The 15,898-nt window shown below is 41.9% G+C and overlaps 1 protein-coding gene across 1 annotated transcript; it reads left to right on the top strand.

Moving 5' to 3' along the window:
• Positions 1 to 3,899: 3,899 nt before the first annotated feature.
• Positions 3,900 to 15,556, top strand: wnt11 (wingless-type MMTV integration site family, member 11). The gene is made up of 6 exons (XM_071518674.1): positions 3,900 to 4,109; positions 6,236 to 6,433; positions 8,586 to 8,830; positions 10,632 to 10,909; positions 11,480 to 11,772; positions 14,471 to 15,556. Exons 2-6 carry the CDS (start codon positions 6,351 to 6,353, stop codon positions 14,643 to 14,645), a joined length of 1,074 nt encoding a protein of 357 aa, XP_071374775.1. The 5' UTR covers positions 3,900 to 4,109; positions 6,236 to 6,350; the 3' UTR covers positions 14,646 to 15,556.
• The last annotated feature ends 342 nt before the right edge of the window (positions 15,557 to 15,898 follow it).

The following is a 15,898-nucleotide window of genomic DNA, read 5'->3' as shown; positions in this document are numbered from 1 at the left end:
GATGTGGGTCCAATCTTGTCCTGCAGGGCATGGGTTGGATGGAGGTTGTTGTTTCTGCGGTGATCCCCACTGTGAGCCATGGCAGCTTTCACAAGAGAGACAGCAGAGAGGCTTCAGAGACTGATGGCATTCTCACATGGCTGAGCTGAAGCCAGCGCACTGCTCCTCTGTTGGTGTAATTTGAGAATATTTACCATGTTAAGAATGCTGGTTAAAATGCATAATGTTCTTGTTATTTGTCAATATGAGCTGGCGGCAGAGTCCTGTGCTGTTCAGTGTTTGGTTGTAGGTAATTGATGAGAAATGAAAACTAACCGTTATGGATATGGAGTCGCATATTGTTTCCATCTGAAAGTTCCCTCTTAAGTCCTTGCTTTTCTGTACTTTGATGACTGTTGATGAAGCTCCTGTTTTTCATTTTTATTTGAACATTCTTTGATGGTCAAATAGATTTAGTTGGTTGTACAAAACAGGCCGAGTAGCATTTCTGAATAAGGAATGCATATAGTTTATAGAAGGGTGAAACCTTTATTAATTTATTGTCATTTTAATTTGAAAATGTTGACAAAATAAAGCTAATACAGGGAATAAGTTCAATTACAAGTACTAGCTAATGAGCTTACGTTAATGTTTTTTTTACTGTGTGTGTTGTGTAATCAGGATTTGACATTAAAAATGAATGAAGCAAAAGAACACACTATCTACTTTTGTTTATTGATTTTTATTACCTCCTTGTTAAGTCATCTTAAATTAGCGACAACAGTAGTTGGAGTAAGACTAACATTAACATTAACATTAACATTAACATTAACATTATCTTTATCTTTCACTCTAAGCAGTTTCTCTTTTGCCCACCAAGTCACAAATTCCTTTGCACTGTTTGACTGAGCTCAATACAATTTCATATGCGTCCTGATGGGAGCATGGGAGCATTTTCAAGGGGCATAATTGTAACTCAGCACCCATTCAGGTTCAGATCTCCTGGGTGAAAGTTGAGTGTCCTTATCTCCACCTGGTGAGCCTCCAGACTCTTGATATTGGCCTGATCCTCTTGAGATAGGAAGGACAATGGCCCAACATTGTGAGCCAAAGGAGTCATTCCTCCCAAACATTAGCACTGTATTCAACCAGAGCCGGGCTGAATTCACTCCTTACTCAGTCAAGTCAGGACATACTTTTTTCTTCAACTTTAAAATATTGAAAATATATAATATGACAAGATTGTCATACTGAAACAATTGAAAACACATATTTTAATCCTATGTAAATGACCTGCAATTTCTATTTACATGTTCAATTTATATTTTGGCTCTTTTAATATTTTTATTGTAGTTATATCCCCTTAAAAATGAGATGTGTCATTTCAAGGGATTTATCCCATTTATACATTTTGAAAAATGATTGAATTGAAAGTGAATTGATACCAGCCCTGATTCAAATGAATTCTGGATTAAGCAAAGTGTGGGGGAAAAAATTGCATTCAAAATAAAAAAAATTGGCCAACATGCTCATGAAAACTTATTCTACTGTTTTATTGTAAATATAATAGGACATCTTGTCATAGGCCGATTGAAGCTTGTTTACCAGTAAACCATATCATGTTAAAGTCCAATTATAGTAACAGTTACAAAGCAAAATGTTATCGATTGATGGTGTTGATGTTCTGTCATAACTGAGCTCTGACTCTGCTGTTAAAGAAGTAGGCGATGAGTTATTTCATGATCATATACCCATGTGGCTCATTGCCCCCTGCGCCCCCCCAGAAGGCTTCCTCCCCCTCTGTGTTGCTTGGAAGGTGAGCTGGGAGATCAAGGGGCTGCGTGTTGATCCTGGCCGGTCAGGAATGGAGAGCCTGAGTGTAAAAAGCTCCTCTCTCAGACGAGCCCCGGTTCCACTGGAAGCACCACAACGCCCACACACCCCGGCCTGTGCCCATTCACAGTTGACTGCCATGTAAAACACATTGAGTCTCCCTGGAACCAGGATCACGGCCACACTGTAAATAAGATACATATCCATATGGGACGGGGTCGTGTGTAAAGTGCTGGAGCGCGGCCTGTTTGGCAGATGGATCTGAACGCGGGATCCCCGTGTTCCCAGAGGAAGTGGGCATGTTCTGGTGTGTAAGCGTGTCTGCTGCAGAGACGGCATGACAACACCTGATCTGCTGTTCCCTAGTGTATGAGTCGCAAGGTCAAGGTCTGGACAACAGCTCACTATTGCCTTTGTCTGAGCGGTGGAGGTGCAGGGGATTCTCAGGGAAACGATACATTACTTTCCCACAGCTGGCTCTGCAGCGTATCACTTACAGTGTGGTTCATACTGAAGGAAAACAGCTTAGTGCAGGGAAGGTGGATGTAACTTAGCAAGGAGGTTTTATTTGAAAATGTTACAGAACACATGTTGAATAGCATTCTACTTATTAGTGTGTGTGTGTGTGTGTGTGTGTGTGTGCTTTGAATACTAAAATACCATGCCACATTTACAATTTATTTTAAATTGCATTATGATGTTCACAATAATAAAGAAGATATGCTGGATTTTAATAGTGCCTTGGTATTTATAGTATAATTTAATTTTCAAATTGGAAATCATTTACATTTCAAATTCACCTTTCTCTAAAAAAAAAAAGTTGTTATTTTCCTCTGCTGAGAACTACAGAAAGGGTAAACAGCAGTGTAACTACCAGGAATGGACTATGGCATTTCCCTTAAATATTACTTGTGGAAACACTAATTATGAAGGCAACTTGTTTACAAACAAGGGAGTGTTCAGGTTCAGAGTTTTACCAGGGGAAAAGCAGGAACATTATTGAATTTTGGTTATAATACTGTTGTAGTTGGTTCTGTGTGCAAAGAGACTGTGAGAAAGTCAACAAAGTCTGAATGGAAAACCAGGTTCTCAAAGGATTTCCAGAACATGGATATTTTCAGTCGTTTTTTAATAGAATGACTTACTAATTTCATCACCTTCATCATTTCATTAGGTTGTAATTTTGAAACAAAAAGGTTACATTTCTTGTTTCATATCAATGGTATAAACTGGACCAAATTAGTAACGGTGAGATCTTCTTTTGGCAGTATAAAATGTAAAACTAAAACATTGATTTCTAGCCCGTCATAAACCTTTTAAACCATTATTATTACTCCAGTTATTGCTGCATCAGTAAGCCTAGTGACAATGATATATGATTTCATGCTTGTATGACAAATAAGCTTGCTGTTTTAGCTGTGGGCTGTGTAAAGAAAATAGTAATAACTTTTTAGATTCATAAGCTAAGCCCTCTGTTTTCCACAGAAGAAGGTGGGTTGGAAAAATGATGAATGACGAAAGGAAATAAAGGAATGAGCTCCTTTTTCACTATAACAACAAGCCTATTACTAATCCAATAATAAATTTTACGAGGATACTATATAATTATCCCAGCACAACTTTAAATGATATATCATAGGAGTATGCTGTAATATAGGAATATTATAGTTTTGAGATTGGAGATTTAAAAAAAGAAAAGAAAAAGGTCACTATAAACTCACTATTGAGAACCACGGACACACTGTAGATGCCTATAGGAATTTCATAGGAATATTATAGTGATACCACAGGAGATAAAAAAAAAAAAAAAATACCATACAATAAGGCAGCTGTAACTTCACCATAGTGCACAGACACACTATAACACACTATAATCCCCTATAGGAATATGATAAGACTATTCCTGTGACTTCTTCCCACAGCAATAGTTAAGTGTTTCCGAGTAGCTGTAGTTGCGTCCCGGTGCAGTGTGCTTTCTTATGCTAATGGCGGTGTGACATCAGCATTGAGATCAAAGCAGGGCAGGAGTACTTAGAGCTGCTCTGCCCCCGCCGAGCCCCACTCCTCCTCCGCCGCTCAGACCCCAGACACACACCGACGGACACACCGCTCACACACCGCTCACACTGAAACCATGCGTACCTGGCTGGAGCTACTCTATCACCCCGGGCTGGATTTTACCAATGCGTCTGGCTGATACCAACACAGACACTACTAGGCTACTCGAAAAGGATATTTCGACCTGTTGAGATTTTGTTTGTTTTATTCAACGTTGAAAGCTGAGCGCGCCGTCAAAGGTGAGGTGCAACTTGTTTGACTGGGAGCAAAGTTATATAGGCTACTTTTTAGTGAGATTATGCCTCATATACGTACAATTTAGGCTTGTTAAGTGAATACAAGGCATTTTTAAAGTTGACCGCAGTAGTTTTAGGTAAGTGTGGCTGATATGTAATCGGCTGGAAAAAATGAGGAAACTTTGTTACAGAATAGCCATGATCTCAGATAGGCTATGATAGCTTTATTCCGCTGTCTAGTTGCCACAAATTTTATAGTCGTTATCTTATGCTACTTCATTTCAGGTAAAATAGACCACAACTTAAAATCAACTTATGTAAATTGTAGTCAAGGCTACTGCAAAAAAAAAAAAAAGTCTAATTGAAGGCTAGTGCAAAAATATCATGCCCGCTTTGAAAAGGCTGTCGTGGTTTATCTGTTCATCTTTCTCAAATAGGCTGTATGAGATGAGATGAGATTCCCACTAATCATTAGGAAATAGCATATAGGCCACTTGACGTGCCAATCAGTAGCGCTGCCTGTCTAATGGCGCGGTGAAAGACACATATCGGATGGTGTGTGAGTGTGAGGCTATCAGCCTATCTTCTTGTGGGAAGCAGGACTGCCATTTGGGCCACTTTGACCAAATGTAAATTTAAGCAATAAGCCACTTGAGGCCGTGGTTCACAGTGGATTTAAAACAGCCCAGAGTCTTTGTTAGGCACGAGGCCAAGCGGCAACACACCATTGTATTAAAAGAATGCAAACGCTTAAGAAATCCTTTATTTCCAATCGAATACTTAAGACAATGATAATTAGTCAATGCTAATAGTATAGTCCTTGAACTGTAGCGTAACCGCGTGGTTGCTAAGCAACATACAAGTATGAGTGGTGATTTTCGATTGGCGCATTAATATTTAAATTAATTGTTACACAGGTGTTTGTTTATCAGCTATTTTACAACAGTTTCGAACGCGACTCAACCAATCAGCAGCGAGGAGCGGAACTATCTGTTTTATAAAGGCCTAATCAGCCAGCAGGGCGTTTTAACGCACACATTTTTAAGCGCTCTTCAAAGAGATTCCTGATCAACAGCACAAAGCGCTATCAGATAATGCGCCTCTGATGCGTTGATCTGTAGGCTACTAGTCTCCCACAATGATTGCCAAACCATCTCAAATTCTTAGGATTTTTCAAAGTGGAGGAGAGCAAGCAGTAGGTTAAATTGCCAACAGCTTTTATAGCAAAGGTCAAAACTTTGCAAATAAACCAGTAAGTTTGAAACACCCTACTCAGTCTAGCCAAAATTATCACCTGGAATTGCTTCTCTCTCAGCCAACTATTGCAAAAGTTCTTGTGAATGTTGTGATGAACCTTTTCCTAAATTCGTCCATACAAAAACAAACTATAATAGGCCTAATCCTATAAGAGATCAATAAGATACTACACAAATATCACAGCACAACTGTCAGCTATATATAGGCTAATATAGGGATATAATATGAGAATATTATAGTGATATCATACCAACAAAATACCATAAAGTATAAAGTCACTAGAAACTCGCTATAGAAACTCACTATTGTGACTACTGAGACTACAGTGAGTACCACAGACACACTGTAAGTGCCTGTAAGAATATTAAAGACAGTGATTTTTGTTATAGGGAAATTAAAATACTTATCTAAGCTCTTGTGTTTGCTTGCTTGTAGAATGAGGCTATAATGTTGAAATACTACCATGAATTTTCTATTTAGTGCACTGGTACACCTCAGTTAGTGTTAATAAATAATTTACAATTATTTCATGAAGAAAGCACAATCATATTATTAATTTCTTAAACAATTTTAAACAAATGTATTTACTGTGTAAATGATTTATGAGCTTGTTGACTTTAAGAGAATTAAGGTAATGTTTATCAGATTTTTTTCTTCAGATTTTATCTGTTTTTGTTATCATCTCAAGATCTAAAACTTGCCTTTTAAAGTCTCCAGAGCTCACATAATGACTTTCACAGTGGTTCTTCAACCCTATTCATCAGCTTATCAAGCAAAGGGAAGGAAGCGAGGAACGCTCAGCACTCGTGAAAATGTTACAACTGGCAAACTATGTGACGGTGCTAAGCACGCTCTTACTCCATTCATAACAGAGTTAAGAAGAGGAGGCCGTGCCATGACAGTTGACCTTTGAGTGTTCCTCTGAGCCGAGAAGCCCAACAGCCGCCTGCGTTTCTGTCCTGTCTGAACTGGAGCCACTTTCTAATCATGAGGAGCAGCTCTCATGTTCTGCCTCTTGGTGTGCTCACTGCTCTGCTGCTGTCTCAGGTCTGCTCTGGCATCAAATGGCTGTAAGTATACTCAACAATACTCCCATCCTTTTCTCTAGACTTTTCCCCAGCTTTTCAATGCCTTACATTCAAACAATGATGCCACAGATGATGTAATAAAGTTTGACAATATTGTGTGGCTCCCTGCTGTATGTTTCAGTGTGTTATAATTAAGGAATAGTAGTGTGTTTTAGGGTGAAATGGGCTTCCCTCCAGCCACATCACTATAGATTTATTGGAAGTGTTCAAAGTAATTTCATTAACTGTAGAGAATTCACATTGCAATGTTAACCTATAGTGTTATGGGAACAAGAAGGCATATTGTACCATTTTGGGTGCTGAAATGTGTTATGTGGATGGTAATGAGTGGAGTGGAAGGGCCATAGCAGCTTTTGAAATGGGCCTCCACATCACTGTTCCTGATCAAGGAAAAGGCTGCATGTTCTGTACATGGGTATGTGATGAAAGGGACAGTAGAGTAGCCGGCGGTCCCTCAGGTTATAAATGGAAACCTTGTTTTTGTTTTTGTTTTTAATGCGGTGTCAGTGAACAGAGGCTGTGTGCACACTGCAGTCCCAAGATCTCCGATTGAATTTACTTCCCTAATGTATGATAATGAGAAGATGTGAACAGGAAATAAGGAAAGAAATGATGGGGCGTCGCGGTGGCGCGGGGAGCTGGGGCGCATGCCAAGTGACATCACTCTTCACTCTGTGTGTTGTCCAGTGAAGAAAAATGTTATCATAAAAATAATGTTTTATAAAAGGAAAGCGGAGATGCTGTAAGCGTTGATTCTAGCTTGTACTCCGCTCCACACTATTTGGATTACGGTAGAAGTAAACAAGTCGCAACAATTTTGGAAAATACGTAAGATAAACAAGTTGGTTTTTTTTTATTTGGGGACTGCTGTTTTTTTTTGGTTTGTTTTGAAGTGAGGTATTCGTATTCATTCAGCCCTTTGGGGTTTGCTGCATAAATGATCTGTGTATCTTCTTTCCGTGTTTTTTTTTTATCTTCATACTTTATGACTTCTTTTTTTTTATCCCTATACTTCTATGTTTTATCACTGTGCAAACTACACTTAAGTTCAAGCGGATCAACATTATGTTTTGGATCAGCTTTACAGCGTCTTCTTATCAGAATGACTTGTTGTAAAGCTCGTAGCGTTTACACTCTAGCAGATGTGCCTACGAGAGATGGGATGGCATGTGCTAAATCTAAGCGGGGACTCTCACAGTCCTTGACAATGCACAGCGCCACGATGCAAAACAGATGCGGCTGTAAACACCTGCGAGTGCCGGGTTACCACGAGCGCAGGGGAGCCACAGCTTATCATTGGGCACAGAGTGGCGGCCCCTTAGCCCCTCGGCCCCTAATCCGAAACAGGCCAAGGTGCAGGCGGAGCTGCCTGGTTCTCACGAACTCTCAGCAGAGCGCGAGACGCAGAAAGCAGAGATCAGAGATCAGAGCCGGCCTCCTCCTCCTGTGGTTTCTCTATTAAGTTAATCCTCAATAAGTTTAAATTGTTTAAATGAAATCTGTGCACCCTTTAATAGTCTGTAAACAGATGATTCATGTCAAACTGAGGCCACAGGGGACGAAGCCTTTCAGTGGTGAAAAAAGCAAATGTGGAGGAATCCTAGGTAGTTACTCAGCTAAAAGTGGACCAGAATTCAGTGGGTTTTTTAAAAGATATTTTTTGGCATATGTTGGGGCCTCTTCTGTGCTTAAACAAAAGAAAAGTCTTGTGCCAAGAAGGTGTCACATATATTTTATTAATCCACAGCTGACTTTCCTTGGGGATCTTCACAGTGATAAGATGGTTCTCCGCCGTAACGCATGCCAAAATCTTTCCCTGCCTCCAGCGTTCTTTGTTTCGATTTGTCAGTTGTTTGTTCTAAGTAGATCTGTCTCAGAGGTTAGAAATGTGTGTACACAAGGAATTCAAATCGCAAACATACAGCCGAGTAAAACTCACAACACCCAACATACTTCAGTATTCCCATATCTCCTTTTGATTTACATCCATAAACCTGTCAAACATAAAAGCTTTATCTGTGATACAGCTGTCGGCATCTTCACCATCGTTACCGTGATACCAATTAAAAGAGCACACACTGTGTACTGACCTCAACAACTTGGTTTTGTTTTGTTCTTTTGCCCCCCACTGCAGAGCGCTATCACATACACCTGCATCATTACACATCAACCAGACCCAACACTGTAAGCTGCTTCCTGGTCTGGTGTCCTCCCAAGCCCAGCTGTGCCGCAGCAACCTGGAGCTCATGCAGACCATCATCCAAGCTGCACGTGAAGTCAAGAAAACTTGCCAGAAGACCTTTGGTGACATGCGCTGGAACTGCTCCTCCATTGAAATGCCCGTCGACGCACCCAAGTATCGGCCAGACCTCGACAGAGGTACGGGTCATAAATAGTTTGGCATCACAGCAGGGACGCTGTTGTTTCCACAGAGCTGCTCCGAGCGTTTTAGCCGCAAGAGTATAATGTTTATGATCACGCTTGGTGGCCTTGATGGTCAATGAATATCCCAAACCAAGGTCATAACTTTAAATACTGCATCTTTTTCAGTTGATTTTTTCAGTACTTGGTGCAATGGTCCGCAATTCTCTTACCAGCGTCTTGGCTCGCATGCCACAAAGGATTTATTTGCGAGTATTAAAATGAGTAATAGCTAAAGGAACTTTGATACCGAACTCTGTCCGTTTCAACAATCTTTTCTGTTTTTAATCTGACATGTTACCTCGTCTTTCTCATTTTTTGTTGCCAGACAAATTGTTCCATCATGTATTCCTGAAAAACCTGCAACAGAGGTTAATAAAGCCGTTATTTGAGAATCCTCCACTCTACAGCATATGTGTGTACATACCATACGATTTGATTAACAACTGGCTCGTTATTTCCAAAATCCCCACTATTATCTGACTGGATGCCTGTCTGTTCTGTGTTCCAGTGTTGGAGCCTGACTTATCTATTTCTTTTGCCAAAAGGAACTTGAATATGCCAGAGATCGTTGCTCGGTTGTGGGTGGGTGGGGGGAGGGGGGTTGTACATTGCTCCCCAGAAAAGATATAGCTGCCATTTGCCAAATGAACAGTCTCTTCTGGGGATGAGGAGACAGGAAATGGCTCTTCTCTGTCCAGGGATGGCTTTGATCTAGCCGGTCTTTGGTCATGCATGATTCTTTCCTTACCTCCATTTGCTCTCAAGCCTTAAACATGTGTGCTGTCCATGTACACACATCACCACCAATTACATCAATGTTCAGCCTACGGTGCAGCGAGAGCAGCAACGGTCTGTGTTTGATGATTACATTTTGTGCGGGCAGTCCAGTTCTCTTAGTGCTTCTTTCCCTCATTGAGACAGTAGGAAAGCTGAGAAGGTCACAGAGTGGGGGAGACAAAGGAGAGAAAGGTTCTGGCAGGATTCGATCCTAGGCCATCAGGGGTACATGTGGCTCCAGAGGCGGGGTCTTGACTACTTCACCGGCTCTGAGTGCAGACAATTACGTTTTCAATACTTAAGAAACTACTTTCTGACAATAACAGACATGCTGTAGGTAGATATTAGTACGGCAATTTTTTGGGGAGATTGGCCTTTTGGTCAGCTTATGAGTAATGAGAACATACTGTAGTCACCACAATCATCCATGTGTCCCCGATAGATCATTCACTCCGATGCTCCATGCTAACACTTAACAAACACGATGTTGAGTGATAGTAGGCGACTAGCATTATCTCAAAAGTGAGAAAATGAGAACGTGTAGCAGCTCTAAAGCTAAATGGTAAGTAATGTTAAATGATATGCAGCTAAGTCAGACATGTACACAAAATGATATAAAAATAACACACTGTTTTGAACTAGCAGATGAATATGTGTTTGCTCACCTGAAATAGTGCCAAAAATGAACCTGGCTACTGAGTAATGTATGAGTGTACAGGTTTACCACTAATAATTTTGTATTATTTAAAGGTCTGTCTGACTTTGGATAATGCTAGTGGCCTATGATTACTCAACATAATGTATGCTAAAGTGTTAGCATGTAGCACCTGAGCGAATGATCTAGTGGGGAGACATAAATGACTTTGGTGTCTATATTCTCACTACAGCAAGGGTTGACCAACAGGCTAATCTCCCAAAATCTTGGTGTATGTCCTTAAAATCTATATAATATTGACTCATTTATTTCCTATTTCGTCAGGAACGAGGGAGTCGGCGTTCGTCTACGCTCTGTCGGCGGCAGCCATCAGCCACACCATAGCACGGGCGTGCACGTCGGGGGACTTGCGGCTGTGCTCGTGCGGCCCTATCCCCGGGGAGATCCCGGAGCCCGGCTATCGCTGGGGTGGCTGTGCTGACAACCTGCACTATGGTCTGGTCATGGGCTCCAAGTTCTCCGATGCTCCCATGAAGATGAAGAGGTCAGGGTCCCACGCCAACAAACTGATGCACCTACACAACAGTGAAGTCGGGAGACAGGTAAGCATGGAGTCGTCCTTGAACATGGCCAGCAGATTGCACGCATACACTCCGATTTCATGTTTTTGGAAAATGTAGTTGCTGGACATGTTTTTTGGTTTTTACAAAACCATCATGAATCCATTACAAAAAAGTCCATCTTAACAAACCATGTAATCTAATATGAGTCCTCAAATCTTACTTTTAACTTTAAAACAAGTTTAAAAAATATGTTGATGGGGTTAGATAATTTAACTGGTTTCTAGTGCAGTTTCATTTCCTTCAATAATTCTATTGAATCAAGATCATTTCAATATCTTGAAATCAGATCACTCCACTGTTATCAAGATGATGTCTCTTGTTTCAGATCTCTGCAGATTGTTTTTAGAAAAATAGGATTTTATGACTCCATACAAGGTTAAATGGCTTGTAAAGTAGGACTTTTTTTGCTGTGTAGACTTGTAAATTGTAAATACATTTTTGGAATACATGTGTGTATACCTGGCTTGTACTGTATCTTTTTACCCATATGTATGCCAGTCCTATACAATAAGGTGTATCTAACCCTGTGTCCTCTGTCCTGCTGTCCAGGCCTTGAGAGATGCGCTGGTGATGAAGTGCAAGTGCCACGGTGTGTCAGGCTCCTGCTCCATAAGGACCTGCTGGAGAGGCCTGCAGGACCTGAGGGACATCGCCATGGACCTGAAGACCAAGTACCTGTCTGCCACCAAAGTGGTTCACCGGCCCATGGGGACACGCAAGCAACTGGTGCCCAAAGACATTGACATCAGGCCGGTGAGGGAGAACGAGCTGGTCTACCTGCAGAGCTCGCCGGATTTCTGCACCAAGAACGACAAACTGGGCTCTGTCGGCACACAGGACAGGTGAGACCGTCATGTCAGACCAGTGTGTGTACGCGTGAGTGTGTATGGGATTGGGGGGGATTATGGAGAGCTTGAAGCTATGGGTAGTAGCTATAGTTCTCTCTTGTTTGGAGTTAGACTCATTATCAGAACTTAAGTGTCAGACCCACCCAGCCAACAATTAGGAAATGATCAATCCTGTTTGCCTGCTCGTCCAGGATGTTGACTTTAGTGAAGTGCTGGCCTGCCTGGTGGCACCATTTAGTTTGGAGGCTGGCTGATAACAAGCACTGATCCCTGAGATTGGTCTGTCTGTGGCATGTCTAAGCACGTGTCAGTGACAAGGCCATTGTGACTGGGGTCCTTGTACCGCTATCTGAGCCAGTGACTAATGCAGTTATTCTTGGGACTGAGTGCACTCAGCTGATATCGATTTTAAGAGTGCCACACAAATGGGAAATAGTTCATGGTCCCCCCAAAGATAAAGAAAGACTCGCTCCATTCAGCTGTAGTGTTTTAGTTGGGACTGCGTTTTGTGTTGTTGGATTGAGCTGTGTGAGAACTTAGTGGGCAGCAAGGAGCCCCTTTGTCTAACGGCCTGACACATAGACAGATGTGGCCAACCAGTATCAGAGGAATATGGCACGCATATACACTACTATCTTGCCAGTGTTTTGATTTTTCAAATTTTCCATAAATATCCTGGAGAGAGGAATTTTGGTGGTGTCTCAGTCTCTATTATTGAGCCTTGAATTGCAGGATACACATGGGAAATTTCAAGTGTGACTAGAATGTGGCCGCTGAAGTTTCTCTGCAAATGTAAAAATTTTATCTCAAGCAACTCTACCAGCATTACCTGTCTAATCATCTGTTAGCTTGATTCATTTGCCGTATCCTATTGTATAAAGACGAACAAGGGTAAAAATTAAATAATATGATAAAGTCAGCTAAGATCAATAAGAATATCCTTTGAATGATGTAATTCCAATATGCTTTTTGATTCTACACTCTACATCCCTGCCTGCAAGTACTTTTGTGCGTTTGCAGCTACTTTAGTGGACAGCTCTTCACTGGAGACTGCCAGCAATCATGGGCACTTTGGATAAATGCCCACTAATTGGCATGTGATGTTGTTGTATGTTGTAGATGTCATACATCATATGACTCAGTCACATCATGTGTCCCTCAGCACTCGGCCACTCCATAGATAACCAGAAGACATGCTTCACGTCAAGTACACTCACTGCGCCCCATGCATCCCTTGTCTCCAGCCTGATAACATAGCAGCCACATTCGGTCTGCAGCATATTTAGCGCTTTACGCCAAGTCACAAGGCACCCAATTCAAGGCCATCATCAAAGGAACGTGTGACACTGATGTGTGTGTATATGATTGAGTGAGTGCATGTGTCGCATGGGATCCAACTGTTTCCATGAGGGTCTAGACTGAGGGTGTCTGGACGATGTTCAAACCAGTCCATCTCACAACACTCGATCACATGGTCACAGCATCTTCTGCCATCCCACAATCCTCTACAAGCCCCGCCAAGCAGCTGGTGCACTCTGGGAGTCTGTTCTCAGATCCCTTGGTCGGTGGTGGCCACTTCAGGATGGTGTTATCTGGCTTTACCCTTGAAGTGACTTCTAATCTTACTCTCGTCAGCATCAATAGCTCTGACCCACTGACCACTGACAAGACCTGAGAGCAGGAGAGAACACCAGTAGTTCTCAGTTAAGGCCAAGAATGTCTGTCCACCATGTCCAGAGTTATGTACACTTGTACTCTACTCTTTGTAGTAACACTACTTTGCTTCTGACAAACCGCAGAATTTGGGACAGGGACAAATTGAATCTTAGCAGTAAACCCAGAGCTAATGGGTAATGTGTGATCTCTGGAACAAAAAGTGTCACGGCCTTGTGAGGAGACGCACCATTGCTGGCTGTGCTTTAGTTTTAAATTGCATTATTGTGTCTCTCTTTAAACCAGCAGATGTGAGCTGCAGAATGTACAGTCCTGTCCTGTTGCTCCATTTGCAGCACCAAGGAGACAAAACACAACTGCGTGTGTGTGTGTGTGTGTGTGTGTGGGGGGGGGGGGGTTGTCAATTACGCAGGTCCCACCGTTGTAATGAGTCCGTCCTACACTCTCAATGACTCCCAGTCCTCCTCCCTCTCCTCCCACTCCAGCAGCAGTCGTCACCCCAGTGTCTCTCTCACCATACTGGTCATTAACACTCTGCCATCATAAAACAATGCAATTATGTGGAGAGGGCAAGCTAAATAGAGGGAGGATCCCCCTGTGTATTCAGTGTGATTTATGACGGGGTTATTCTCCGCTCACTCAAGATGCCTCGGGCTTCTGAAATGAAAGGCTCCCAAGCATCCACCGCCCAAAGACAAAAAAAAGAAAGAAAAAACGGGAAAATGTTTGGCTGAATGAATGCACAAAGGCACATTGGTCAAGCACTTTTAAGGGACTATTGTGGCCTCCTCATGGTCTGCGAGATTGCACACAGACCGTACTAGACAAGATGATTCAGAGAGAAGTTGTAAACTTAATTGTCTCGGTCAGGAAACCAAATTGTGTTTCGAACTGGGAATATGTTGCCTTTCATAGCTGTCACCGTGTTCAGAAAAATGATTTCTTCGGCCAGAGAACGAAGAAAGAAAATGCCCCAAAAAATGTCTAACTTGTCCCTCTCCGTCTCTGCTATCTCCAGGCAGTGCAACAAAACGTCCGTCGGCAGTGACAGCTGTGACCTGATGTGCTGCGGCCGTGGCTACAACCCCTACACAGAGAAACTGGTGGAGCGCTGCCATTGCAAGTATCACTGGTGCTGCTACGTAACCTGCAAGAAGTGCGAGCGGATCGTGGAGAGATACGTCTGCAAATGAGTCCCTGCCGCTGCCTCCGCCGCCGGCCCCAACCAGCAGTCCTCTACCTTTTTACCCAGCCAGCCGGGGCTACAGATAACCAAAGCACTACGATACCAAGAAGGCTTACTTTTGTCTTAAGCTTTAGCATGTATATTTCAACAAGAAGCAGTCTATTCTTGTTTCATTATCATTCTTTTTTTTTATTGAATCTCCGAACCGCCAATTGGACCTTTCTGCTTCTTTTCCGTCTCACGAACCTGAACGTGGGGCGTCGTGACAAATGCCAGTCGGTTTACGTGAAGACCGCCGTCCTCCTGGGTTTTTTCCCCCTTTCTTGTTAATGAGCATACATTCACCCTACTGGGATATTGAAAGTCTATTTTATTATATCTTTATTAAAAGAAATGATATTGGATTTTATTCTGGAGGAGAGGGATTCTGCCGTCTCCTCGCTAGACAGAGGCCATTCCATGGAATGCAAAGGGTTCTGATGGATCCATGAAACTCAAATGGTACTTTCTTAGGTACTGTTGGGACTTTTTTTTTTTTTCCCCAGAGCGATGGACAAGAGAGGAAAAAGGAACACACACAAAGGGAACTTCAAGTACATTTCAATCGTGGAACATTTTTGTGGTTGCCGTTTTTTGACTCTCAACATGTGTCCCGTGCGGAGCTTTACTTGGGTCATGCCTGCACCTCTGTGGATCTTGACAAGAGAATAAAGAAACTTTTTTAGTTTGTGAAACGGTGCATTATCTCCAGTATGTCTGACATGCAGGCAGTTCAAAATCTTCTATTTTCAGAGTATATGAACTGAACTCATGGATCTCTTACAATGCCATTTTGTAAACCACTTTTGTGTGGATGTACATACTGTCTTTTTGTATACTGAAATAAAGAAAGAAATATTTATAAACTAATTAAATACTCTTCACCATGCTCTTTATATGGAAATGGCATGTTTTTTTCTTTCCTGGAACCACAACTTGATATATAGGTCCGTTTGCAGAAACTTGGCAGAGACAAATTCATAACCCCCAAGGCTAATTATTTTTGGACGAAGCTACTTATAGTGTAATTAATTACACCTCCAAGTGTTATAAAATAACAATTTAACACAACTTAAAGCACAGTGCGAGTGTAAATCAACTCAGTGCAGTCAGTAATGAGTTGCAGGGTTCAACCTGAAAGCCTATTGGGATCAGCCTCTGAATTACCCAAACCCTGGGAAAGTGTTTGTTTGGACATTCCACATCCTCACAAAGGCCATT

This window comes from Centroberyx affinis, unplaced genomic scaffold (assembly GCF_046629955.1).
Source record: "Centroberyx affinis isolate AG114_WGS23_722 - 3 ecotype Tasmania unplaced genomic scaffold, CSIRO-AGI_Caff_v1 ptg000051l_1, whole genome shotgun sequence".
Taxonomy (NCBI): Eukaryota; Metazoa; Chordata; class Actinopteri; order Beryciformes; family Berycidae; genus Centroberyx; species Centroberyx affinis.
Note: the sequence above shows the minus strand (reverse complement) of the source record. Positions and strands in the feature narration are given on the sequence as shown.